At 39.2% G+C, this 26132-nt stretch overlaps 1 protein-coding gene across 2 annotated transcripts in view; it reads left to right on the top strand.

The window, feature by feature from the left end:
• Positions 1–25482, top strand: part of gnai2b (guanine nucleotide binding protein (G protein), alpha inhibiting activity polypeptide 2b) — a 57147-nt gene extending 31665 nt beyond the window's left edge. The window contains exons 2-9 of one of the 2 annotated variants that reach the window (XM_038697479.1): positions 7783–7825; positions 9464–9605; positions 14603–14763; positions 17783–17911; positions 19810–19939; positions 20423–20576; positions 20734–20926; positions 22576–25482. In XM_038697479.1, coding sequence (XP_038553407.1) covers positions 7783–7825; positions 9464–9605; positions 14603–14763; positions 17783–17911; positions 19810–19939; positions 20423–20576; positions 20734–20924 — 950 coding nt within the window. In that variant the 3' untranslated portion in view covers positions 20925–20926; positions 22576–25482. Of the gene's footprint in view, positions 1–7782; positions 7826–9463; positions 9606–14602; positions 14764–17782; positions 17912–19809; positions 19940–20422; positions 20577–20733; positions 20927–22575 lie in introns of those variants that run through there. The other variant, XM_038697480.1, reaches the window with a different exon arrangement.
• Positions 25483–26132: the final 650 nt, after the last annotated feature.

Here is a 26132-nt window from a genome sequence, read left to right as displayed (position 1 = left end):
TAATTAGCATTGTTTTGACTGTCAGCAATGTCTGTATCTGAATTAATGATGAGATTGTAGTTTGGTGGTGTCCCATCAGGATAAATTAATGTCCTTCATGTTTGTTATCATGAATAATTTGCTAAGTAACACCCCAATGTGTTCAGAAGACTACAAGTAGGTGTAACATTTTCTCTGTATCACTCAGCTAGTTACTTACACTAGTGTGTAGTAGGTACACTACACTACACTAGTGTTTAGTAGGTACACACCCCAATAATCCTTTTTATGGCTCCACTCATGCTGCCACATTGTTTATGGTCAGACCGTCAGACCTTTAATGTGAATGTAGCTCTTTCTCAGTATCATCTAGCATGAGATACAGCGCCCTGGGTTTTTTTCAGTAATCTGCACCCTATAATAGCCTATCAGTTGCTGCTTTTAACAACTTTCTACTTTAGGAACACTTTATCAAAACTATATCAACTTTACATAAGATGTGTTGTTTTTAACCTTTTAAACTGAAAATCCACTGCTCCAAATGTGTATAGTTATAACAGTGACAAAGAGGTAAATCTTATGAAATGGCAGTATTTATTTACTAAAGTTTTTAAAATAAAGATAAAAAATAATGAAATTAAATAAAATCACCTTTAGGGTTAAGAGAGACGTCCCTTAAAATACCTTAACAAATCCAAACATACAACAGTCCGCTTGTTTCCCAGAAACTGTAAAACCGATAGGTCAGGCTGTACCTTTAGAATTACTGATGGAAACTTAAACTTCTCTGCACTAAACACTTACTGCAAATATCCGAGCGTAACTTTTCACATTCAAACTGCAAATGAACATTCAGCAGCAGATAACTTCAGATAAAACAACTAGATAAATATTAATAACCCCAGCAATCTACTCAGTTATTCTAATGGGCCCAAAAAAATAAAAGCCGGCATTAAGTGAAAATCAACAACCCCCGTTGCAGGCCTGAATGCAGCTTGAGCGCACTGAATGACCATTTACAGTGGAGCGGATGGTCCCTTCACTCCCTGAGCAGGGTACCACTGAGTTACTCACCAATGGTGAACAGTTCAAACGTCCCCTTACTGTTTCAGGCAGGCGACAGTCTACTCCCAGTCCCAGTGATGATGAGGGAGAAGAAGAGAACACTCCTTAGGCAGTCCCAGTGATGATGATGAAGAAGAGGAGAAAACTCCCAACTCAGTCCCAGTGATGATGATGATGATGAAGAAGACGGCTTGTCTCCCTCGGAGCCAGAGGTGCACCCGTGTTTTTCTGGTCACACGGGGCGCTATCTGTTTTTCTGTAATGATGGGAAAAGTCACTCTTTTGAAAGACTCGAGTCACCAAATCTCGTTCATTAAAATGAACGAATCTTTTTTTGTGTCATTTCGTTAATTTTAACTTGGCATGTTATTGCGGTGCTGCAGCCCCTCTAGTGGACGATTTTTAAAAAACAGCGCAGTTCTCAAACACAGAAGGCTGCCTGGCTTGCTCTAATTGACGTGAAGTATAATGCACAAATTCACCTCTTGATCTTCTCTATCATGGTTCTATAAAGCCCCATGGAGCCACAACCAAATTCAAACCATGTAAAAACCACAGAAATACTGTATGTTGTCAATATTTGATTAAGCCACTACTCCGGCTAAATCCGTCCATTTTCACAATCTTTCCTGAGTATACTACCAGACCAGCCATATATATATATATATATATATATATATATATATATAATTATAATTACTATCACTATATCTCTAAAGTGCTCATTCATACAGTAGCCTAACGCCTATCCATGAGTAAAATCTATATATTAACATCAGATTTACAGGGAATATTTTGAAGTATTAAGCCTGACACACTAGATAAATAAAACACACTCTTATTAAAATTTAACAAATTTAATAATAATCTCAAACACTGCAGGTTGTTCACCAGTGAGGACCGGTGAAACAACAGCACGGCTCTGTCGATAAATAAAAAGTAAAAGTTAAGATGCATTCTCTGGCGGACTGGATCAGCTGTTAGCTGTAAACAAACCACAGGGCTAACGCTAACGTTGCTATGTGGCTGTGTTTTAATGGTTTAATATCCGGTCCGTTTGTTTTGGAGAGGAGACGACCTCTGTGGGAATTCAGCTCCCGGTAGTACTCTGTCAGGACTCTGAAGTGGACCCAGAACAACTCTCATGAGCTGTTGAGTGGAAACACTAGCAGGAATAAAGTTACGGTGCGGCTGTGTTAAAACTATAACTTAGCACAACATAACTGCACTGTAAAAACTTTATGCTTCATTAAATGTCACAAAATTATCAAAATAGATATTAGATATATGTCAGTCCAGTGACTGTTACCTGACAACAAACTTGCCTCTCATTCCCCGGTGCTGGCAGTAAGTCAGCCTGCCGAGTGAAGACAGACTCCGAGGAGGACCCATGTGAGCGCTGAATGATTAGTTCATTCCTGCTCCACAGTAACCGAGATGTCACGTGAAAAATGAACGATTCAAACCCAGAGAACCACAGTTGAGAGTCGTGAACTAATGAATTCTGTTTCCTGTGCTGATGGAGACCTTGCAGCTGCTGTGTAATGAGTGAACATAAGAGACTATTCACGCATGCGTGAAAATGAACGAATTACTCACTTACATACAAGATTAGGTCAAATGAACGAAATGTTCTTTGAACGACACAACACTAGTGGTCTGTCCAGGCGTCAATGTCCACACATACACACAACAAGCACGCCGTGAGATACTATGCTAATTAGCCTACCGGCCGAAGTTAGCTCAATGATATACAGTAATGTCCACAAAACTTCTCATAAATGAGTCAGGCTAACACTGGGGTCTCTATGCTCTGTTATTCGTCTTGTTTCGTAGCTATTCGCCACTCAAAATACAGTCGCACACTCACACTGTAGAGTCTAGTTCTCTCGCATGTCTCCCTCGTTTTTCTGCTCCTCCAGCTCCTCTGACTGCTAGTCCCACCTCTAACCAATCGTACCTTTTAGAAACTGGATGTCTCTGTCAATGGACTAATCAGAGGCACATAAATAAAAACAACAGGTTAATATGTCTCACCTTAAAGGAACAGCGCCTACATAGCTAGTGTTGACGGCCCCCCGAAACCCCTTACCCTTACCATAACCATCAGAAATGTTATCATGAATAAGTCACTGACTTTATGCATGTCGACCGGCTAACCCTACCTGCTACCGATGTGTTAGCAGGTAGTTAGCCTCCTTTGTGTTGCTTCAACTTAGCAAATGGTGGCGTTTCATACGGACGCTGAAGGGTACCTTTAGCGTAAAATAATTACGCTTTGTCACGCTGTCTGAAAGCGTCGGTAATGACTTACTGAGATGAGAACACGTTGTTATGGTACATCAGTTGCCTTACATCAGAAGCCTGTCCATGTGTCCTGCATGGAAACAAAAGGACTGCAAAGAAAAATATAGAGCCAAAATCCTTTTTCCGTATATTTGCACTTAGGTGTGACTTTTAATTTGAAACCAAACACTGGATTTCCATTGAAGGAGCCCTCACGGAAGTGGAGGGAATCCCCGGAGGTGCAAGTCCAGTAACACGGTGGCTGAATGCAAGTTTTCTACCAGTCGCTGTGTGATAGAGTGGCCGTTATTGTTTTACCACAGTAGTTAAGACTTGTATTGTTTGTGCTAACTCCTGCTAATGCGTGCAGAGACAATAGCGACACTATCAAGTCCATTACCCGCCGACCGAATGCAAAATTCACTGCTGGTTGCTGTATGATAGAGTGTAGAACTGTATATTGTATCTAGCCATGGCAACCAGGATCTTGTATAGGTGTAAAATCTTTCTATATTTGGTTCACAGGAGTTTGAACATCACCATGAATAATATGGCTCTATTCTACAATAGGCCTACCATGAACAGTGTTCATTCAGCAGTATTTTTTTTTTCCTGTGCTTTGAATGCTGGCCGACTGGGGCGATGCTTGGTGTGCGAGAAAAACGTTATTGTGGAAGATGTGAACTCTAGTGATGCACACAACATCCTAGGGAGAAAGAGGTGCTTAGATATCACATGATTTGTGATATTTTGGGGGGTCTCTAAAATATTGACAGCTTGCTTTATTGCCATTAATCTCTATATTTCTTTATCATTAAACTAACATTCGAATCATATCTCTATTTTGGTTCGAGCAGACCAAAATGCTAATGAAAATTATACTAATGAGTCAGAAAAGACTAAAATGATGATTAATGACTAAAACTAGACTAAAATACTTTTTAGGATGAGTACAGAAAGAGGGCCATTTTGGCCCAGACCTGCCCGCCATTTTGGATCAGCCATTTTCCGCACTCACATGTCTACACACAAACATGCACCTACACCCACTTTAGCCCATGGAATTACTTTATCTCTCAAATATCAATATGTTCCACAGAAACCCACTATCGTTTAGGCTCTACTATATAATTTTTATGTTTTTCAGAGAAATAGAGATAAATAATTATTTATTTTGATCATAATTCAAAGGTTCCCCTCAAGCAGAATGACTACATTGCCTCCTAAAACACCTTGACCACGAAGAATGAGGGTGCTCTTCTTTTTCACTGCTGTTAACAAGTGTTAACCTCCCATTGGACTTGAAATATTAATGGCTTTTTATTCTGGAGTCAGAAAGGTGACCTTCATGCATGTGTGTGTCCACAGAGAGACCAATATTCTGCTTTCCACCACCCACATTTATTTTTAATTTAAATACAAAGGGCTATAACTCTGATTCTGTATTTATATTATTTGTTCATATTTAATGCATAAAAGGAAACCTTGATGTTCCAGATGGAAATAGATGGCAGTCTAAAAGAAGAAACTTAATAAGCCCTGTGAGAAAACATCGTGTTCCTAGATAGCATGGCGAATGAATAAAAGCAGCAGCCTAGTTACATAATTTTATCATGATTAGCTTGAAGTAGGATTAAAACGTTTCAACTTCAGGATTCACTCAGGTCTAAGTTAGAACCACAAACGGATTAAAGAGAAAGGTGAAAATTAATCTCACAATTTGAGGAGAAATATAAGATAACCATACCATGGTGCTGGGTTGCTGTTTATTTTTTGTCACAGAGAGAATCACCTAGAGATCCATCCAAGCTACCTCCCTGCCTTTCGAGCATGTATTGCAGCAATTCATGAGAAACAGTTAATATGACAGCAAATACAGCCCTAACATGGCTTTTACACCCCTCCCTTTGCCCTGTCTTCCTCCCTCTCTCTCAGAAAAGTGCTGGATGTGTATGAGTGTGATGAGGGTTGACATGAGGGGTGATCATGGCTGGTCCCGGTTGCTCCATCAGCACATGCCTGGGCTAATGGATTTTGGCAGGTCTTGGTCAGGTGGTGTAATGGGACAGTGCATGGTGGCATGGTCCTGACAGCACAAGTGAAGTGCCAAAGAATCTGGATTATTCATTTCAACAAGATAACTATGGTTCTGAAGCACGGCTCAAGATATTCTTAATTCAGACCAGTAGGTTTATTTACTAAGAAACAAAACTTATTGCTGACTTGTGAATTGTGTGTATATGACCTCTGTGTGGCACAGACATTTTTTTCTTGGCTTTTTCAGCACTAATGCTCTTAATTTTAATTCTTAATGGATCTTTAATTCTTTATTTTAATCCACAGGACTAGGAATTTTCTTGCCCAGCGTGTCTTACATTTACAGCTACAGTCATGGCCAAAAGTGTTGGCACCCCTGAAATTTTTTCAGAAAATCAAGTATTTCTCACAGAAAGGTATTGCATTAACACATGTTTTGCTATACACATGTTTATTCCCCTTGTGTGTATTGGAACAAAAAAAAAAGAAGGTAAAAAAGCACATTGGACATAATTGCACACAAAACTCCAAAAATGTGCTGGACAAAATTATTGGCACCCTTAACTTAATATTTGGTTGCACACCCTTTGGAAAAAATAACTGAAATCAATCGCTTCCTATAACCATCACTAAGCTTCTTACACCTCTCACCTGGTATTTTGGACCACTCTTTCTTTGCAAACTGCTCCAGGTCTCTCATATTGGAAGGGCGCCTTTTCCCAACAGCAATTTTAAGATCTCTCCACAGGTGTTCAATGGGATTTAGATCTGGCCACTTCAGCACTCTCTAGCGTTTTATTGCCATCCATTTCTGTGTGCTTTTTAAAGTATGTTTGGGGTCATTGTCCTGCTGGAAGACCCACGATCTCAGACGCAAACCCAGCTTTTTGACAGTGGGCCCTACATTGCAACCCAAAATCCTTTGGTAATCCTCAGATTTCATGATGCCTCGCACACAGTCAAGGCACCCAGTGCCAGAGGCAGCAAAACAACCCCAAAACATCTTTGAACCTCCACCATATTTGACTGTGGGTACTGTGTTCTTTTCTTTGTAGGCCTCATTCCGTTTTCAGTAAACAGTAGAATGATGTGCTTTACCAAAAAGCTCTATCTTGGTCTCATCTGTCCACAAGACGTTTTCCCAGAAGGATTTTGGCTTACTCAAGTGCATTTTGGCAAACTGTAGTCTTGCTTTTTTATGTCTCTGTGTCAGCAGTGGGGTCCTCCTGGGTCTCCTGCCATAGCGTTTCATTTCATTCAAATGTCGACGGATAGTTCGTGCTGACACTGATGCACCCTGAGCCTGCAGGACAGCTTGAATTTCTTTGGAACTTGTTTGTGGCTGCTTATCCACCATCCGGACTATCCTGCGTTGCAACCTTTCCTCAAGTTTTCTCTTCCGTCCACGTGCAGGGAGATTAGCTACAGTGCCATGGGTTGCAAACTTCTTGATAATGCTGCGCACTGTGGACAAAGGAACATCTAGATCTCTGGAGATGGACTTGTAACCCCTGAGATTGTTGATATTTTTCCACAATTTTGGTTCTCAAGTCCTCAGACAGTTCACTTCTCCTCTTTCTGTTGTCCATGCTTAGTGTGGTACACACAGACACACAATACACAGTCAACTTCTCTCCTTTTTATCTGATTTCAGGTGTGATTTATATATTGCTCACACCTGTTACTTGCCCCAGGTGAGTTTAAAGGAGCATCACATGCTTGAAACAATCTTATTTGTCCACAATTTTGAAAGGGTGCCAATAATTTTGTCCAGTCCATTTTTGGGGTTTTGTGTGCAATTATGTCCAATTTGCTTTTTTTTGTTTTGTTCCAATACACACAAGGGGAATAAACATGTGTATAGCAAAACATGTGTTAATGCAATACTTTTCTGTGAGAAATACTTGATTTTCTGGAAAAATTTCAGGGGTGCCAACACTTTTGGCCATGACTGTAACAATCTATACTACTGGTTTCAGTTCATTGACTAAACAGCACATATATATTATATAAAATGTTTTGTGCCATAGTACCACAACTAGCAGAGACCTTTATAAAATAATATATAAAGCTATGATATGCTTTGAAAAATACATGCAATTTGTAGTTGATATATTAAAGCCACCTTTACATTTTTCTTTCATCATGTACTCAGCAGTTGGAAAAAAGTATGCAGAAGCATAAGAGCCGTGAAACCCTCTCTCTTCCCTGCATCATTCTTCTATCAGAGAGAAAAATAAACATAACAATGAACAAGGGAATTCTTCATGCATACATATGTACATAATAACCTCAAAAATGGAAACATAAATAAACCATGCAACACAAAGGACAAAATGTGATGCACAACACAAACACAATAGCAACAGGAGCTTGATATTCCTTTGCCACTCTAATCTTTTAATGTTCCAACAGGTGCTGGGGAGTCTGGGAAGAGCACCATTGTAAAGCAGATGAAGTAAGTTACATAAGCAATTTTTATTTTTCTTGTTGTAGTTGTTGGTCTTTTCTGTTAAACCCAAAGATGGATTGCCCATCTCAAAATGAGTGTTTCCACTTTGAAACTTGACTTGTGTGTCGGGTGAGCCCATTATATTTCATAACCTAGCCAATCCAGACCAAATCTGGCCAAGGGCTTATGGTTTCTTGATAATATAATAATAATACTTGTTTCACAAAAGAAGCCAAGGGGAGAACAATAATGAATCTGTAAACTTGTGTTTCTGTTGTTGCTGGAAGGAAATGTTTCACCTGCAGATGATGTGCTCATTTTAAAATCCTGATGTGTTTTGGCAAGCCAGCTAATCAGCAGAGATGCAAACAGGAAAATACATTCCCACACATACACCCGACTAATCTCTGCTCATTTTTTAAGTTGCCAATACCTCACAGATCTCATCTTCTTTGTTTAGCTCAGTCACTCAGTCACTGACCATGAGCCATATTAAATTAATTAAGTTATAGCTCAGTAATTTCCAGTAACCATGTTATTTTTGGACAAAATAAAACTGACTTTCTTCTATGTGGTTTCCAGGGGACATTGTAGCCTCCCCTGTTTGTTATTGTCTTTTATTGCTCATAGCACAAGAGGAATGAGCATTAAAAGACAATATTGTAATGCCTATGCACCAATCAGTACGCACACATACACACACACACACACACACACACACACACACACACACACACACACACACACACACACACACACACACACACACACACACACACACACACACACACACAGGACCATAAATGGCTTAATTATTCACATTCCCCTGGGCTAGCCAGGCATTGAATACATTTTTTATGAGCTTGGAGCAGGAACAGTCGCTTTTTGAAGCCAGGTTATTAACAGGCATATAGATAAACCAGCCTGCAAGACAAAAACACTTATAACACTAGGCTATTATGTAACATTACACATCGATGTATCCTTTGTAAATACAGCATTACAGAGAAAGTTAGGGAAATATAACCGTTTTCATAAAACAGCTTAAAAATTAGGCAAATCTGTTTGCTTAACTGTTACTGTTTGTTAGCATTTGCATCAATGCAACAATTAAAAGCAATAGGCAGTTTTACTTTAGAATTAATGTGGCATCCTCTCAGTTTGCTCTCACTGCACTTCCCTTTGCAGCCTGACGAAGTCTGGATGATTGCATCTCACGATAGGATGCACACATAGTTCCCTCACTCTCAGGTACAGACTAATACTAATGCAAGAGGTAAACTCAGGATACTTCATCAGCTGGATGCTGCAGAGTTGAGGCAGTTTCACTGTGTGTTAACCGCACATATACACAGTATGCTTCTTGATAGACAGGGTAGTAATTGTAAGCAGACAAAGACCTTTCAGCTTCAAAATGTTTTGCATTTCAACACCCATTAGTGTTACTAATAAACATACCATTTAACTTATTAATGTTCATTACTTAATTATAACAGAAGGAATGGGAATGATTACAGCAAGAAAAACCTTGTTTCAGTGTTCACATGGGAACTTGTCTATTGTTTTAAGACAGTACGGAAAAAATGGTGTACCTATCCTTTAATGTACACTTTAGTAAATGTTGCATGTTTTTGGCATTCTTAGGATCATCCATGAAGATGGCTACTCAGAAGATGAGTGTAAGCAGTACCGAGCAGTGGTTTATAGTAACACCATCCAGTCTATTATGGCAATTGTTAAAGCCATGGCCAGTCTCAAGGTAGACTACAGCAACCCTTCCAGAGTGGTAAGACTCACTCGCACACAAACAAGATGTATTTTTGTATAGCTTGGCTTTTCTGCATATATCATTTCATTAGTATTCATTATTTTTGTCCAAAAATATTACATTTGATTGCATAAGCATGGTTAGACTAGACAAAACTGGATACAGAGTATAAGCAGGCATAATCCTGTACCTATGCATACAAGCTAATGTAAATGTGCCAAGTTAATTGTTGAAAATCAGTGGTGTTATAAGAGTGAAAGCAGAAAGCCATCACCGTTGTGTGAGAAAAGTCAGTTGGTCTTACTAACCATAGACAGATGAGGATCTCCCTCAGGCCACAACAAAACAATGCCTGTTTTATAAACAGCATCTTGCAGTTGTTGTGAAGTCCTCAAGACTTATGCTTTCCCAAAAGGGAAATCCCAAGAGCTTGCCTTTGTTTCTACAACCCACTATGCCCCTTTCACTTTTCTTTCTGTCTCAGAATAAAAGAGATGAAAAACTCTGATATCTTTGAAACAAACATTTCATTCTCTCACTTCCAGCATCCAGCATAGCCCAAAGTGAGCAATTTTCAAGGCTTTGATGCCTCTGGGAAAACAGGTTTGTTTCTCAAATCATGCCTCCTCTCTGCCATTCTTGTCCAGTCAGTAACACTGGTAAGCTGGGCCAGTGTTTTAAGCAAATGTGGGATCATGTGATTTCCAACATTCACCTGTTCACAGCAGCCCTTTTTTAGCAGTGAAACTGATGTTGATACTAGAAACTAGAACAATGCGTTATACTTCTCTGATCCTTCTCTGAACCTGTGGGGATACAGCCCTTGTCTTACAGACTTCACTTCCTTCATCTTTGATCAACTGTCTACTCAAAGTTCTAATAACAGAGAAGAGGCTGACAAATACGAGCAGCTGCTGCAGCAGCAAACATGCCGCTGAGGGCGGTTTTGGGGATTGGATGTATTCAAAAGTGCTGGCAGGACACATTTTAACTGCACTTTTACTTTGCCAGGTGCTTTCTGCAGCCTCAGCAATGACACAAATTAATTATTTGTTTTGAAGGTTACTATCTGTAAATGGAAGACCTTACAGGTGGCCTAGAATTGTCTGGTTTCTGTTTTTAAACAACTGCGATTCTTCATGTCATTCATCTTTCAGGTAATCTCCCAAAAAGCTCCAATCATAGCTTACCAACTCTAACTAGGCAAAACAGGCATGTCAAGCTTTGGATTTGTCCACATATTACGGCAGTGTTCATTGGACTACTCAATGTCGCACTAGAGCACCCGCATCTCAGACCAAAACAAATGGCTGCTACCACCCACCAGACTCCACTTAAAGATTTTACTCCGCAGGATCATCGTAAACCACACTTCATTCAAACTGGTCAGAAACTAAATAAAACTCACCAAAAATGTCATTGTTAGTCTTTTCACTGTTCTGACAATCACCAACTCTGATTTGGTCGAAAGAAAAAGTTGAGAAAAGAAACTCTCTTTTCTCGCTCTCCTCAACAGTTTCACATGGAGGGACTCACGGGCACTAACATGCACACACAGTCAGAGCGGCTGTATAAACAAGGCACAGAGAGGCTGGGATCACAACACAGGCTGAGCTAGTGTGTCATTCTCTGCTTAGGACGCCATTACTCCACTACATCTTTACATAATTGTATGCTGCAATATTAATGTTCAGAATCTCAAATGCCGTTAATAAGTTCAACACTCTACATTTAAAGATTTTGGATTGTGGTGTTTTTTTTCAGCCTGCCCAAAACAAAAATTAAGTTAAAAGTTAAAATGTAAATAATATAGACACCGTTTTTATTTGCAACTTACTAGGTTAGTTTGTGGGCTTAAGGTTTCAGTTACAAAAAGCCTCATTAGAAACTAGCACATTCGCTGTTTAGTAATCATAGTTTAGGCTAACATTAGCAGCTCTATTGTGTTTCGGGAAGTTTACACTTTAGCAACCACAGCCAGTGTTACCTGAGAAAGTGTGATTTTGCCAACTGATCCTGAAAGTCCTTTCTCTTGTGACAGTGAAGACAATGTAAAAGTGAAAAGATAGTTTGAAAATATATGCTACGCAGTCAAAGGTAGAACAACATGTGAGTCCAGTTTGATCTTACATGTTTCCATATCAAGTCTTTTAGCATTATATCATAGCCATCCAGCATGTGCATATTAACGGACCTTCTACACCTCTAAACACTTCTAAAACAAGTCTGCTGGAAACAGCCGGAGAGTGTGTTTTTTTCCATAGACTGTATATAAGAAGTGGACATAGTCATTGTGACGTCACCTGTGGACAGCCATTTTGAAGCCTCCAGTTTGGCCGATAGGTCGCCGCCATGTGGATTTTTTGCAACCAGCAGCACTGGATATGACCATATTTGGACGAGACGGTGGAGCTAATGGCCGTGTGTGGAGCTAGCTAGCTTGCTTAGCTAGGTGCAACTGTAATTCACGTTAACTGTCATTTTAACAGGGCTGACAATTTTGTCTAGTGAACAACCCTTAACCCTTAAAATTTATGTACTCACCAAAAAAAGTGAACAGGCAACTCCTAATAAGCTTTTTCAACAGCGCTGGTTAAATTTACACAGTGCTGTAGGTACGAGTCACACCAGCCTGATTGACAATTCGCCATGGTAACGTCTTGTCTATCATAGATAATCATAAAGCATACTGTGCTTTATAGTCTATTTTCCTCTAAATAGGACCATTAGTAAATGAACATCATTGTATTGAAGAATACATGAAACTAGCGATTGAGACCATAAACTCATTAGGAAAGTGTTTACTGAGGTAATTATTCAGCTGAGAAGTAGGGTCATTTTACCATTGTTTCTAAGGAGCCAGACTTTTTTTTCAACCAGAAGAGTTGCCCCCTGCTGGTCATTTGATAGAATGCAGGTTTCAGGAACCTCGGACATTCTTAGTCAAACCAATCTGATTAATCGAGCATAGCCCTAATTAACACGCATCCACAGAACCTCATCAGTGCATTCATTAAACTCTTGTACAGAAACACGCATAGAGACACTTCACCAACATCAACAACAAGTCCCAGCTTCAGTCAGAGATCTAGTCTGCTGCAGCCTGTGAATACTTATCAACCTGTGAAGGAGCTGTCAGTGAGGTCTAGCAGTGGCTGAACTCATTCCTGTGAAGGAGAGTGTTTTTACAGCGATGCCAGCATATGTGTGATGTAACTGAAACTGTAATTGGAGGATTGAGGTCTCTGCTGTGGTCATTAGAGCAAGATAGATAGCCTCTTTTTCTGTCTGTGACAGATCTGTCAAATGGTTGTATGTACGTGACGATACTCAGACTCCCACACTAGCAATTAGTGTGCTAGCCTGCTCATACTTACAAAGCAGCACTGGAAACACACACACACACACACACACACACACACATTATCCACGCTATTTGCTGTTGCAATTTGGTTGAGGGAACAGGAAGAGTTCAAATATCACATTCTCAGAAATTGTATAAATCACTTATAATCCAAAAGGTGGTTCTGCCATTGGTGGTGTGTAATCTTGCTGCAACCAAATACTGCAAGAATAAAACAAATTATTAAACAGCAATTAATTATTAATAACAGAACTAAACTTATATTTCTATTTCAAACATTGGAATACAGACACAAACACTCGATAAAATGAATCGTTATTATCCTCAGAATAAAGAATTGTAAGTGGTGATTGATTCTCCCTAAGAACAAGGTAAATAAAAATCAATCAGCTGAAGAAAATCCATTAGAAATAAAACAACATGACTACCCACGAAGGAGAGTAGATGTATACACACACACACACACACACACACACAGACACTCAGTAAAGATATTGTTTTCAGCCAGAATTGTTAAAAGTATTCTTAATTGTGAATCATTCCTTTATTTTAATGATGACTATACACATATTCAGATATTCTGCAGAATCACTGCTACGCTGATACACGCACATGCACAGAGAAGATCTGCAATTAATTATTGCTTTTTGGAGTTTATTTTATCACTCATTGTGAATAAAGCTTAGAGAAGATTGTTAATTTTGCGGTAACAGGAAGACTGAGGAAATTTAGAAAAACAAGCAAGATGGAAAACAGCAGGAAGTCAAGCCACACTGTGATAAATGCTGTTAGCTTGAGTCACACTAACTTATCTCATCTAGTGCTCGGTCCAGATTGGATGGCATCTTTTTATCACAGGTTTCACTGACGGCACCATTTCGTAATATTGCTACTATAATTAGGCATTAGTTCAGAGACTCAGCCCTTTGTGAGTACACAATATTTTGCATTATGTATCCAAATACTTTACTAATGCCTGAGAAGATGTTATCACCTCAACAGTGCCAAGTCTTCATAGGAGTTGAAGAATACTTAACTACTAGAACTGACTTTATTGTGTCCTTAAAGGATACATGCACATTGTTTCAAGTCTAATATGTCTATAAGTACATTAAAAGAGTTATTGGTCGCTGTACTTCTTCCTGTCCATGCTAGCTCATTCTTATATTCATTTTAATATAAGAGAGACAGTAAAAAATAATTTTTTACTGCAACAAAGCATTTTAAAGTCCAGCCAAAGCTAATATGAGGCTTCAGCAGCTTGTGTTGGACAAATTAAAGCAGGTTTCTTCCAAAGTTACTCAGCAAGCAAACAGTCTCTGTTGAAGCTCAAAGAGGAATGTTTGTACTAAAAAACACATCAAAACAAAAGAGCTTTCTCTAAGACTGCTGTACAACTCATTTTAACTTCAGCGGAATTTGAAACTGGCTTTTTCACAGATATAGGACTGTGGCTAACTCTTTTGTTGTACAAAAGATCATATGTGTGAATAAAGATAGACCAATCCTTTAATTATAAATTATTATCGTTGTAATCAATACACAAATATATACACTAAATAGAGAGGATATAATTTTATCTTGTGTCAAGGATAACAGTTTTTAAAAACGTTTTGGCATTGATGCCCTGTGTCCATTTCGCCCCCTGCAGGATGATGCCCAGCAGCTCTTTGCCCTGTCTGCAGCTGCTGAAGAACAGGGCATCCTTCCCGATGACCTGGCCAACGTGATTCGGCGATTGTGGGGTGACAGCGGGATACAGAATTGCTTTGCGCGGTCACGAGAGTACCAACTCAACGACTCTGCAGCATAGTGAGTGTGAATTTGTTTCTGCATTTTATACCGCGATCCACCTAGCAATCAAATATACGTTAATGCTTTCTTCTAAAAACCCTTTCTCTAATTCAACAAAGTATTACCTTCAAGCCATGTGCCACCTTGCTTAAATCTATCATTTTTAATATTCTACTCTCTTTTGTTAAATTCAGGCTGCCATTATCAAAGTTATTACTACATATCTTCTTCTACTTGTACATCAATCAATTTCCATTCTGCCCCTGCATACACCGGACTCTGTTTCACCAATATAAATATAAATTTGGCCAAGTGGGAAACCTCACAGCCACCTGTCAAATGTGGGTTTTTTTTTCTCATCCTGCATACCTTTGTCATTCCTATTAGAAATGAGTTTTGCAGCTGAAGCACTGGAGTAATACTATAACGATTATAAAACAGCTAAAGAAAGTGACAGTGGGACTGTTCTGGGTGTTTGTATTTGGTTGATGTTTATGCTGATCCATTTTATGTTGATATCATATAAAGGGTGCAATAATGGTGCAGCCCTTTCAGCTTCTCTCATATGAAACCTGTCTTTAACTTCTCTAGGGAGCTATAGAGACTCGGAAGGATGGTCCAATAACTTCCAGTTAGTGATTTTTTCTACCTCTCTGGGTTTGATTCTTTAATATTGTAACCTGATAAGCAGAGTCATGAGGGATGTATAAATGAGACTCAAGAAATTGCGTTAACTTCAAGCAAAATTGTCCAAATAACTCTGAGAATTGATAGTTGTGATAATGAAACCCCAGTGGCAGTGCTACATAAAAGTCAGAAATGTTGCTTTGTGTGATGTCTTTCATCCCATTTGGAAATATTTTGTAATAGCTGCAATGATGAGACAGAAGGGTGTTTGTTTAATAATGTATTATGTATTTAATCACTCTCGTCAGTCTACTGCCTCATTCATTTGTATTATTTTGTATACATGACATGCATGAATGGTAAATTCTGTCCAACTGCAATGCTCGATATCTCTTTCTGTCTGTGATCTTGCCATAGAAATAATCCCACTAAGGATAGTACATACTACTAGTGGGTCTAGTGGTAATCCCTTAGTAGTCTCATAGACATTTCAGTCCTCCATTTCCACAGGAATTTCTTTTGTGAATACAGAATATGTGCACAGTTGATATTTGGCATCCACTCACTGACCTCATCTCACTCTCCACAAGCGTACACTAAGCAAGCAAGGTAGAGATTGGAGTGACAATAAAACATTTACCCTCAGAAAACCTCATCCCATTATTGCATGTTACTAACACAACTTCTCCCCTTTCCGGTAGTCTTGTGCTTTCTCGTCCCTCTCCTCTCTCCTCCTATCACTTCCTGCAGGTTTTCTGGCTCTGGAGCTGTGGAGTCTGGATCTGTGGCTGCGGGTCACCTGCTGCCCCCGTGTTCCTGCTCGACACCCTCTGCTGCAACGACTATTGTTACTAGTCCTATTGTTATTATTGTTATTATAATCATTAACATTACGACTGTTATCATTAACACTACTATACATATCTATACCATTTTTCATTTAGTCTATAGCAACATCGCCTTTACTGTCTGTACCTCTATGTGTGTATATTGTGTAGGCTGCCTCCCTCCCCTCTCTCTCCTTCCATCCCTCTCTTTTTCTCTCTGTTCCTCTCTTGCCCTCTCTCTCTCTCTCTCTCTCTTGCCGGCTCTCTCGCTTGCTCTCTCGCTCTCTCCCTCTCTGTCCTTCACCCCCAACCGGTCAAGGCAGATGGCCGCCCACCCTGAGCCATGGTTCTGCTCGAGGTTTCTGCCTCTTAAAAGGAAGTTTTTCCTTGCCTCTGTCGCCTAGTTCTTGCTCTGGGTGGGAATTGTTGGGCTTCTGTAAATAACATCATAGAGTATGGTCTAGACCTGCTCTTTTATGAAAAGCGCTGTGAGATAACTGTTGTTGTGATTTGGCGCTATATAAATAAAGTTGAATTGAATTGAATTGAAAACTGTGTTAGATACAGAGCCTTATGCTAGGTATTACGTGTAATCTATTTTGTGAACTGAGATCGATAAATCGAAACCCAGTAAAACAACCAGACATACAGCAGCAGGTTAGGACATCAACTACCCAGCAGATAATATTCAACTTCAGAAAATCAAACTTGTATGGTTAGCTTGTGCAGACAAATGAAGGCAAGCAGCTGAGCATGTCAAATCTGTAAACAATATCAACAATATATATATATACTGTATTATGATTCAGTGAATAGTAAAGCGATGTTGATGTGTGGATGATACCTGCAGTGTCTTGTTTGTGTGCCACAAGCCACAGTTTTAACTGAGGCCTCTTCTGCAGGGAAATAATGTGAATGGGCTACGTGCAAGACAACAGTCATGTTTATATCCCCAGACATAAAAAACAATATTAAACTCTCTTCCTGAACTCCAAGTCTGCAATGAGCCAAATACTAGCATCCCAGCAGGTAACCAAAGGCACTGTGCATTATATGCCACTAATCAATGTCGCTAGAGTAACAAATGTGTCAAATGACGATATGAAAACAATGTGACAATGTGAGAGTGGTCGGTCATAGAGATTCACCTAAAGAGAAGTATCCCCTGAATCTGCAGCTAGCTCCACTTGGCTTTCAAGTTCGCCATATCCACTTAAAAGGCATTATATGTTATTTGTTTCACAACAACAAAACAATCTGTTGTTTAAGGTTGAATTAACCCTGATTTCTCCCAACGACCGTTTGGAGCTGCAGTTCTGGGAGGATAAAACCTGATGTATTGGACTCCAACCTGCGTAATAACTTAATTATTACTGCTACTTACGATTTCTTTCATTGTCATTTAATCTGTAGATTATTTTCTCAATTAATCGTTTAGTTGTTTGGTCTACAAAATGGTTAAAAATGTGGATGAATGTTTCCCTAAGCCCTGTTTGTCTTGTTTTGTCCACAACCCAAAAATATTCAGTTTCCTTACCCCTACATGTGTTGTATGTCTCTCTCTCTCTCTCTCTCTCTCTTAGTTACCTGAATGAAATGGAGAGGATAGGTAAAGCAGATTACATCCCCTCCCAGCAGGATGTGCTGCGAACTCGGGTCAAGACCACTGGCATTGTAGAGACTCACTTCACTTTCAAGGAATTGCACTTCAAGTAAGGCCATATAGCACTGACCTGATGTTAGTAGACTTAAGATATTTTGGAAATAAATACATACATGAAAATAGCACACTGCCATATCCACTTTCACCCAGTCACCCTTTTATCAAAACAAACACTTTAGGCATTTTCGACCAACGTGAGAGTCTAGGGAACTCTCGCCTAGCAACTCACCCACAGTGAGAGGGTGTATTTGACATTTAGTAACACAAGTGGTAATATGACCCCATAGTGTTCACTCATCTCTGATGCTTGGTTGCAAAAAAACTGCCGGTTGTCACACAGGATCAATACTGAATAAAATTTAACTGTTTGCGTTATTTTGGGAAAGCAGTAAGGCAAAAACCTGACTTGGATATTAAAGTAACTGGGTAAATGTGAGTGTGCCATCACAAGTGTTTTCATTGAATTAGGCTCTATCAGTATCAGCAGTGACACCACCGTACCAGCCGCCTCCACAATTGCTCTAAACAATTTGCTAGACTTCATTTTGGTCTAAACCTTAATAGCATAGAGGGTCATCTGACCCTCCTGGCTTGAAATGTACAACTCAGCTATTCAGAAGCCAAATTATACCAACAATTAAATGCTTCACTATCAGTATTGTACTGAGAGCTGAGTAAATTAATTTGATCCTGTGCACCGTGCTCTCTATAAAACAAGAGCTTTATATAGTGCTAACATTTGAGCGTGTCCTCCATGCAGTATTGTAGGTCTTACATAAAATATGCTCTGACCCAGCCTGAACACTTGTGTGGGACAGTAATGGATGTATAGATACATCTCTTAATAGAGGATGTGCGAGAGATACAGTTACAGGACCTATAGTGAAGGAGAATTCCTGTACAGTGTATAGGTGAATATATAAAATATGTTATATGAAAGAGCAAGGAGTATAGATATGTGTGTATGAAATTATACCAAGAGATGATCTTATTCTAACAGAACTCAGTTGTTTGGTTTGTGAAATACCCTAGACTTTGTAAATCAGCTAAACAGATCTGTACTATATACATATATATACACACATACATATATATATATATATATACATATATACACACATACACATATATACACACACACAAACACACACACACACACACACACACACACATATATATATATATATATATATATATACACACACACACATACACACAGAAGCAGCTACATGGCTCTGGTGTGACCTGTTTCCTGATACTCTCTGATATTTACCTTCTGGCACAGCCTCAATATTTGGCCTGAATAATACATGGAGGCAAACAATAAGAAGAAAGTCACGTTTTCACAATTCTCCCCTGTTTGCCATACTAAGTGCGGAAAGGAAATACTTACAGAGACGGAGAAATGTCATCTTTTGACAATGGCTTAATTTAGATTTATCAAAATGGTGCTTTTTGGGCGCATGCTAACATAAACAGATTGTGGGATCGCTGAAAGCTCATATTCGCCCTCTGCATCATCAAAATATGGCAGCTGTCCTGGATGTGGTGGACTGTTGTTGCCTTTGCTGTCTGTAGGGTTTTGCTCACAGCATCGATCACAGTTCTCAGCTTCCCCATTAGTCAGTGCTGTGCTCTGAATATAGAGGCTTGCCTGCCTGCCTCTCGTAGCCCGCATTGACCCTGCAGTCTTTTATCAGATATCTGACGGACACCTCCCCGACACTTTTTGTTCTCAAAGCAGCCTCATGAAAACTTAATGTACATCCAAGGATGGAATATCACCCTAACTTTCTCCTCCCTTCCTTTTTCAGGATCACTCTTCCTGAAATGCCCCCTTTAATGCCATATTTGGTATCAGCTTCACCTTACTGTCTTTCATTGTGACCTCCTTCCCCAACTAGTGGAAACACACAATGAATCTCCTTTGCTTCACCCCCTTTGCAGAATGTTTGATGTGGGAGGCCAACGCTCAGAGAGAAAGAAGTGGATCCACTGTTTTGAAGGAGTCACAGCCATTATTTTTTGTGTTGCACTGAGTGCTTATGACCTGGTGCTGGCTGAGGATGAGGAGATGGTAAGGAAATATTCACCTTCTGACATGTTTGTGTCTTAATCTGCACAGAAATATAACTGGCTTCATAAATCTGCTCTTTGGCTCATTTTCAGCATGAGGTATGGGGTATGAGGTATGAATGAGGTTTAGATTGTAAGACATTACAAGGTATTTGACAGCACCCATCCCTCCTTCACTATAGCTTAACAATAGAGAGCACAAGGTGGTAAAATTGGCTTAATGGACTTTAACGATCCATTTACAGTTGAACCAATGGAGTGTAATTATGTAACAAAAGCTAATTTTTCAAGTGACTTGAACCATTTGATCCAATTTCTTGAACTGCTTATGAATTTAAAGACGTGCTCAGGAGACTTGGTGAAAAGATGCTTTCAAGAACCTTCATTGCTCTTTAAAATATGAAACAACATCTTCCCCAGGTGGCAGCTCTGATGTGTTGTTGTGCCTTAGCGGAGGTCCATGATCTATTTTGCTTCTCTTTAGAATCGAATGCACGAGAGCATGAAGCTATTTGACTCCATCTGCAACAACAAGTGGTTCACCGAGACCTCCATCATCCTCTTCCTCAACAAGAAGGACCTCTTTGAGGAGAAGATTACTCGCAGCCCCCTCACCATCTGCTTCCCAGAATACACAGGTACACAGTGGAATATCAGGGGCCTTGCTGCACCTGAGAGCAGGGCTTTGATAGTTAACATCTGTAGCGCAACCACATACACAGTGCAGGCTTACTAACAAATCAAAGCATAAGAAAGTACAATCTTCATAACAAATCACTTCCTCGTCTTCCCCAGGGGCCAACAAGTTTGATGAAGCAGCCAGTTACATTCAGACCAAGTTTGAGGACCTGAACAAGAAAAGGGACACAAAGGAGATCTACACCCACTTCACCTGTGCCACTGACACCAAGAACGTGCAGTTTGTCTTTGACGCCGTCACCGACGTCATTATTAAGAATAACCTGAAAGACTGTGGTCTTTTCTAAAGGTAGGAAATATGACACCATGGTGGAAATGGAGCTGAACCATTCATCAATTAGTCACTTAATCGATCGACAGAAGATTTACTGGCAACAATTTGATAACTGATTCATTGTTTAGGTAATTTATTAAGCAAAAAACACCAAAAACCCTCTGGCTCTGGCTTCTCGAAAGTAAATATTTGTTGGTTTTTTTACCCTTCTATAATAGTAAACTGATAGAACACAGCTTTACATTTTATAGACTGAACAAATAATTGATTCATCACGAAAGCAATTGGCAGCATTATCAATAATGAAAGTAATTGTTAGACTAGTTGCTAGTCTAAATCACATTTATTACACCACCTATTTTCTATAATAAACGACTGGAAAGGTATTTTGAACATATTGAAACAAATTTGGGATTTTGGGTTATATAATTAAATTGATGTGACTTTACAAGTATAATGAGGTCTGTGGTAAAGTAAATGTAAATGCTCCGTACTTGTATAGCGCCTTTCTAGTCTTTTCGACCACTCAAAGCGCTTTTACACTACATCTGCATTCACCAGTCATACACATTCATACACTTAGCCTAAGTGCTCAAACAGAAACTAGCATTCACACTCATTCATACACTGGCGGAACAGCCGCCAGGAGCAAATCGGGGTTCAGTATCTTGCCCAAGGACACTTCGACACGCAAGCAGGGGGAGCCAGGGATTGAACCTCCGACCTTCCGATTAACGGCCAACCCGCTCTACTCCTACTACTCCTGAGCCACAGCCGCCCACAAAGGCTGTTGACTTTTTAAGAGCACCACAGACAAATATATATACACTGAACAAAATTATAAACACAACACTTTTGTTTTTGCCCCCATTCATCATGGGCTGAATTCAAAGATCTAAGACTTTCTCTATGTACACAAAAGGCCTATTTCTCTCAACTATTATTTACAAATCTGTCAAAATGTGTGAAATAAAAGGCCACTCGAAAATGTGCCGTTTCATTGTATTGAGGGGGTCCAAGGGGGTCTGGAAACCAGTCACTACCTGGTGTGACCACCACAGTTGATGAGGATGTTGATTGTGGCCTTTGAAATGTTGGTCCACTCCTCTTGAATGACTGTGTGAAGTTGGCTGGTCTCAGACAATCTTGGAGGTGAAGATGCTGGATGTGGAGGTCCTGAGCTGGTGTATTTACAGGTGGTCTGCGGTTGTGAGGCTGGTTGGATGTACTGCCAAATTCTTTGAAACGACTTTGGAGACGGCTTATGGTAGAGAAATGAAGATTCAATTCACGGGCAAGAGCTCCGGCGGACGTTCCTGCAGTCAGCTTGCCAGTTGCACGCTTCTCAAAACTTGCGAAATCTGTGGCATTGTGCTGTGTGATGGAACTGCACATTTTCGAGTGGTCTTTTTTTGTGGCCAGCCTAAGGCACACCTGTGCAATACCCATGCTGTCTGATCAGCCTCTTGACATGCCACACCTGTGAGGTGGATGGATTATCTCGGCAAAGGACAAGTGCTCACTAACACAGATTTTTAAACAGGATAAATTAGTAAACATAAATTCAAGACCTTGTACATTAAAACAGTGAAATAATAGCTCTTATCTCCACATTTTTCTGTCTGTCTAAAGGTGCTTTTTTTGTCATCTTTCTGTTCTTGCAGGATAATACCCGATGTGCACAGACTGCATGAGAGACTGCAACAGCCATGTGACGATTACTGCTTTTCATAATGAAAACCATAACAGACTTGATTCATAGAGGAGAAACCTTCAATAACTCCAACAATCACTGATTTGCAACGATCACATTCTCTGTCAATTTTGTCATTTTTAATTTTTGATATATTTCTTACTGCTCTCGCTCAGAGGTGCTCATACTATTCACAGTGAGCTCCTGTAAACAGATATTTGACCAAGGACACCCCTTATTGGATGAGAGTCACTAAAAATCAAGGGCACTGTCTTGAGAAGTGCTGTTTTAAAATTAGATATATAACAAAGTGTATTAATCGACTGGCTTAAGTGGAAAATAATTGTTGAAAATTGTTGTAAAGCTTATCATAAAAATGACCCTTATCTCATTATCACATGGCAAATGAAAAAAAATAATTTAAAGGATCCTTAATAGGCCTTCAAGAACCAGTTTGAGAACCACTTGTTTAAATGGTAGTTGTTTGAGTTGATGAGTCTTGTTATGTATTCAGATCTCTTTTTGAGTATTTTAAGTTTTCATTTTACTTTCCCTTTTTGCATTTGAAGTTTAAGTTTAATAAGAGAATACAGAATACATACAGAAACAACTTTTTATAAAAATCACATTAACTTATGTTAACTAATGTTGGCATTTTATGAACCTTTTGACTGCACAGAGCTTATTTTTAGAAGAAAACAAACAAGCATGGAGAATGAAAAAATGGATGAAGGGGAAATGTTTTTCGTACAATGTTTACACAGAATCAATATTCACAGTTGTATTAGTGTGTTGTTCTGCATGACTGTCTATTGATTAGCTTGTATCTGCCACAGACTGAATAACATTCCTTAAGTAACTTCTTTAAAGAAACAAAACAGAAACGGTTAAATGTCACTTTTAAGATTCCTGCAAGATTTTTAAGTAGTTATGTCTGTTCATAACATGGATTGTTCTGTGCTATTTGTTTCATTACATTTTTTTTTTATATATGTTTGTGCCTTGACATCTGTTTGCACTTGTTCTTTAGAGACATGCCATATTCATTGTGTGAATTAGGGCTATTTCTACTTTCACTTCAGTTCACATAACCCATCATTTAAGATGCACCACAACACAGAGACAAATGGATGATATTCGTTCATAATATTAAGATAAAAGTCATTCACTTGTTAAATGTAAATAAAAGTTTGGTGACATGATATTTTATTCTGCATTGTGATGTGTCAAAAGAAAATGCCCAAAAAGGATATAATTCGGTTTCTCCATGTTTGACCAGGGCTGGTATTTATCAGGCTTCTCAAAGTGCTATTTTAGTCTTAAGTGCTGAGAATCCATGAAACTTACTCCTACTTTTAAACTTAGGAATAAAAGCGAGTTATCAAATTTCTTAAAGCTAAGAATCACTCTTACTCTCCCAGTTATTTAAGACAGCTCGAGAGGTCTCTCGCGTGGTTAGGAGTTGCCAGTAGGTCTTGTGATGGCACTGTGAACTGAATTATTTGATGACGCGCAGTTAATAAGATGGGGTCGGACAGCGCAGGCATCAGCGAGTTGGTGAGGGACGCCATCTCACCACTGACCTTACGCACTAATGCCTTTTCAGCCAAACTGAAGGTGATGATGAAGCTTTTGTTTATTTGCCACAGAACAAACGCAGCAATGCTGATGATTTTGGCCCGTCACAACCATCAATAAGCCGAATAGTCATGGAAACAATTATGGCACTTCAGCTTCAGAGCTCCACACATTTAAAGTTTAATCGACTTCCCAACAACACCCCCGTAATCCGACAGAAGCAAACACAACTCATGCAAATAACTTCACAGGAGTAGTAGGCGCAATTTATGGCGCTCATATGAAGATAAACTTTTTTTAAAATCTTTCATTTATTAAAGTGTAGGCCCATATCATAATGTATTATCTTGAAAAATGTGTATTGAATATAAACTCCTCTTAGGAATTTCACCATTCAACGTGAATTTATCTGAGAATATTCTTAAATAAGGAAATCTATCATGTCATTGGTCCTTGGCTACATCGTCAATCAAAATCTAAGTGTCGTGAATCAGCACTAAAACTGACACTTAGATGGTTAATAGATGGTTTAGTCCTACACTTCACTCAAATTAGGACTATGATGCTTGATAACTAACTTTTAAGCACAGCTTTGAGCCAAGAATTATTTTACTCTTAAGTCAGTACTTAGCACTGTTCTTATGAGTAATTATGAGAAGCTTGATAAATACAGGCCCAGAAGTCTACTCAAAGTAAACTACTTTTTTTTTGTCAAACATAGACTTAAAGACCATGAACCAGAGCACAGTTATGGAATATTGCGTAAGAGAGGTTTTGCACCTGCATTGCACTGTAAAACAGAGTGGGTACAAATTGTGATTTGTGTTTAATTCCTCTCACCTGTCACTGAAAAACGTCAGAGGTCTGCTGTTTGAAAGGTGACATTGGTGAAAACTAACTTTGTACATATACAAGTACTGTATTTAAGTATAATTATTGGGTGTTTTATGCAAGGCATTTCCTTTATGTGGTGCTAATTAGCAGTATGGCGAGTGGATATAGCAGAGTTTCAGGAGCGGGACCACACATCAAACACGTCATCGCCAACATTTCCATAAATACCCACACGTCCTAACTCCTACCCTTCGCTGTCGTATCTTGCATCCCTCACCCCTACGCCTTTCTCTGTCCTGCCTCCTGATCTTCTTCCTCTCCATAGGGTTATAAGGGGGTCGGTCGTGCCAGGGTGCTACGGCGGATTTCCCTATCGTAGCTTCCCCACAACGCTTTCGAATGTCTCTTCGGCAACCGCAAGCCTCATACATCTTCTGTTCGATCATCAATAAATCATTTAATCATACCTGTTGATTGTGTGGTCCTTGCTAGTGAAATGCCACTATATTTCAATGGGAAATATTGTATTTTCTACTCTATATTTTTTTCGGCAAATATAGTTGCTGAATACTTTTGACTTTCAGATATTACATATAATACAATGCAGCCTTTTCTAAAGATTAAACCAGTGGTTCCCAACCTTTTTCAACTGTCTAATTGGCCCCATATTATTGTGCAGATGTGTATAAATTAGATGGTTTGATTTACAAAACTGCCCAGAGAGGTAAAAATATCCAACATTTAACAAAAAAGGTTATGGAAAAGTCTGAAAAATGGGTAGAAATTTGTGTAGCATAACTTTGTTTTTTTCTCCTTTCCTACATCATTATTCATTGACCCCTCAGATTTATCTTGTGACCTTTTGGAGGGGCCCAACCCCAAGGTTAAGTCTGGACTAACAGCAAGCCTAGTGAACCTCAACCCTTTAACTGGGAAACAGTAATAATAATATATAATCAGCCTTTTTTTTTTTTTTTTTTACAGACTCTGTACTTCTACTCTTGATCCTTTAATTTATCTCATAATACTTTTGTACTTTTACTTTGATAGCCCTCTGAATGCATGATTCTTGTTTGTAATTGAGCATTTGTACCTCTTTGTATTGGTATTTTTACC

The sequence above is a fragment of the Micropterus salmoides genome, unplaced genomic scaffold, assembly GCF_014851395.1.
Source record: "Micropterus salmoides isolate LMB-PRFRI ecotype aquatic unplaced genomic scaffold, ASM1485139v1 Ms_hic_scaffold_4, whole genome shotgun sequence".
NCBI classification, from domain to species: domain Eukaryota; kingdom Metazoa; phylum Chordata; class Actinopteri; order Centrarchiformes; family Centrarchidae; genus Micropterus; species Micropterus salmoides.
This window is presented reverse-complemented; position numbering and strand designations above follow the sequence as displayed.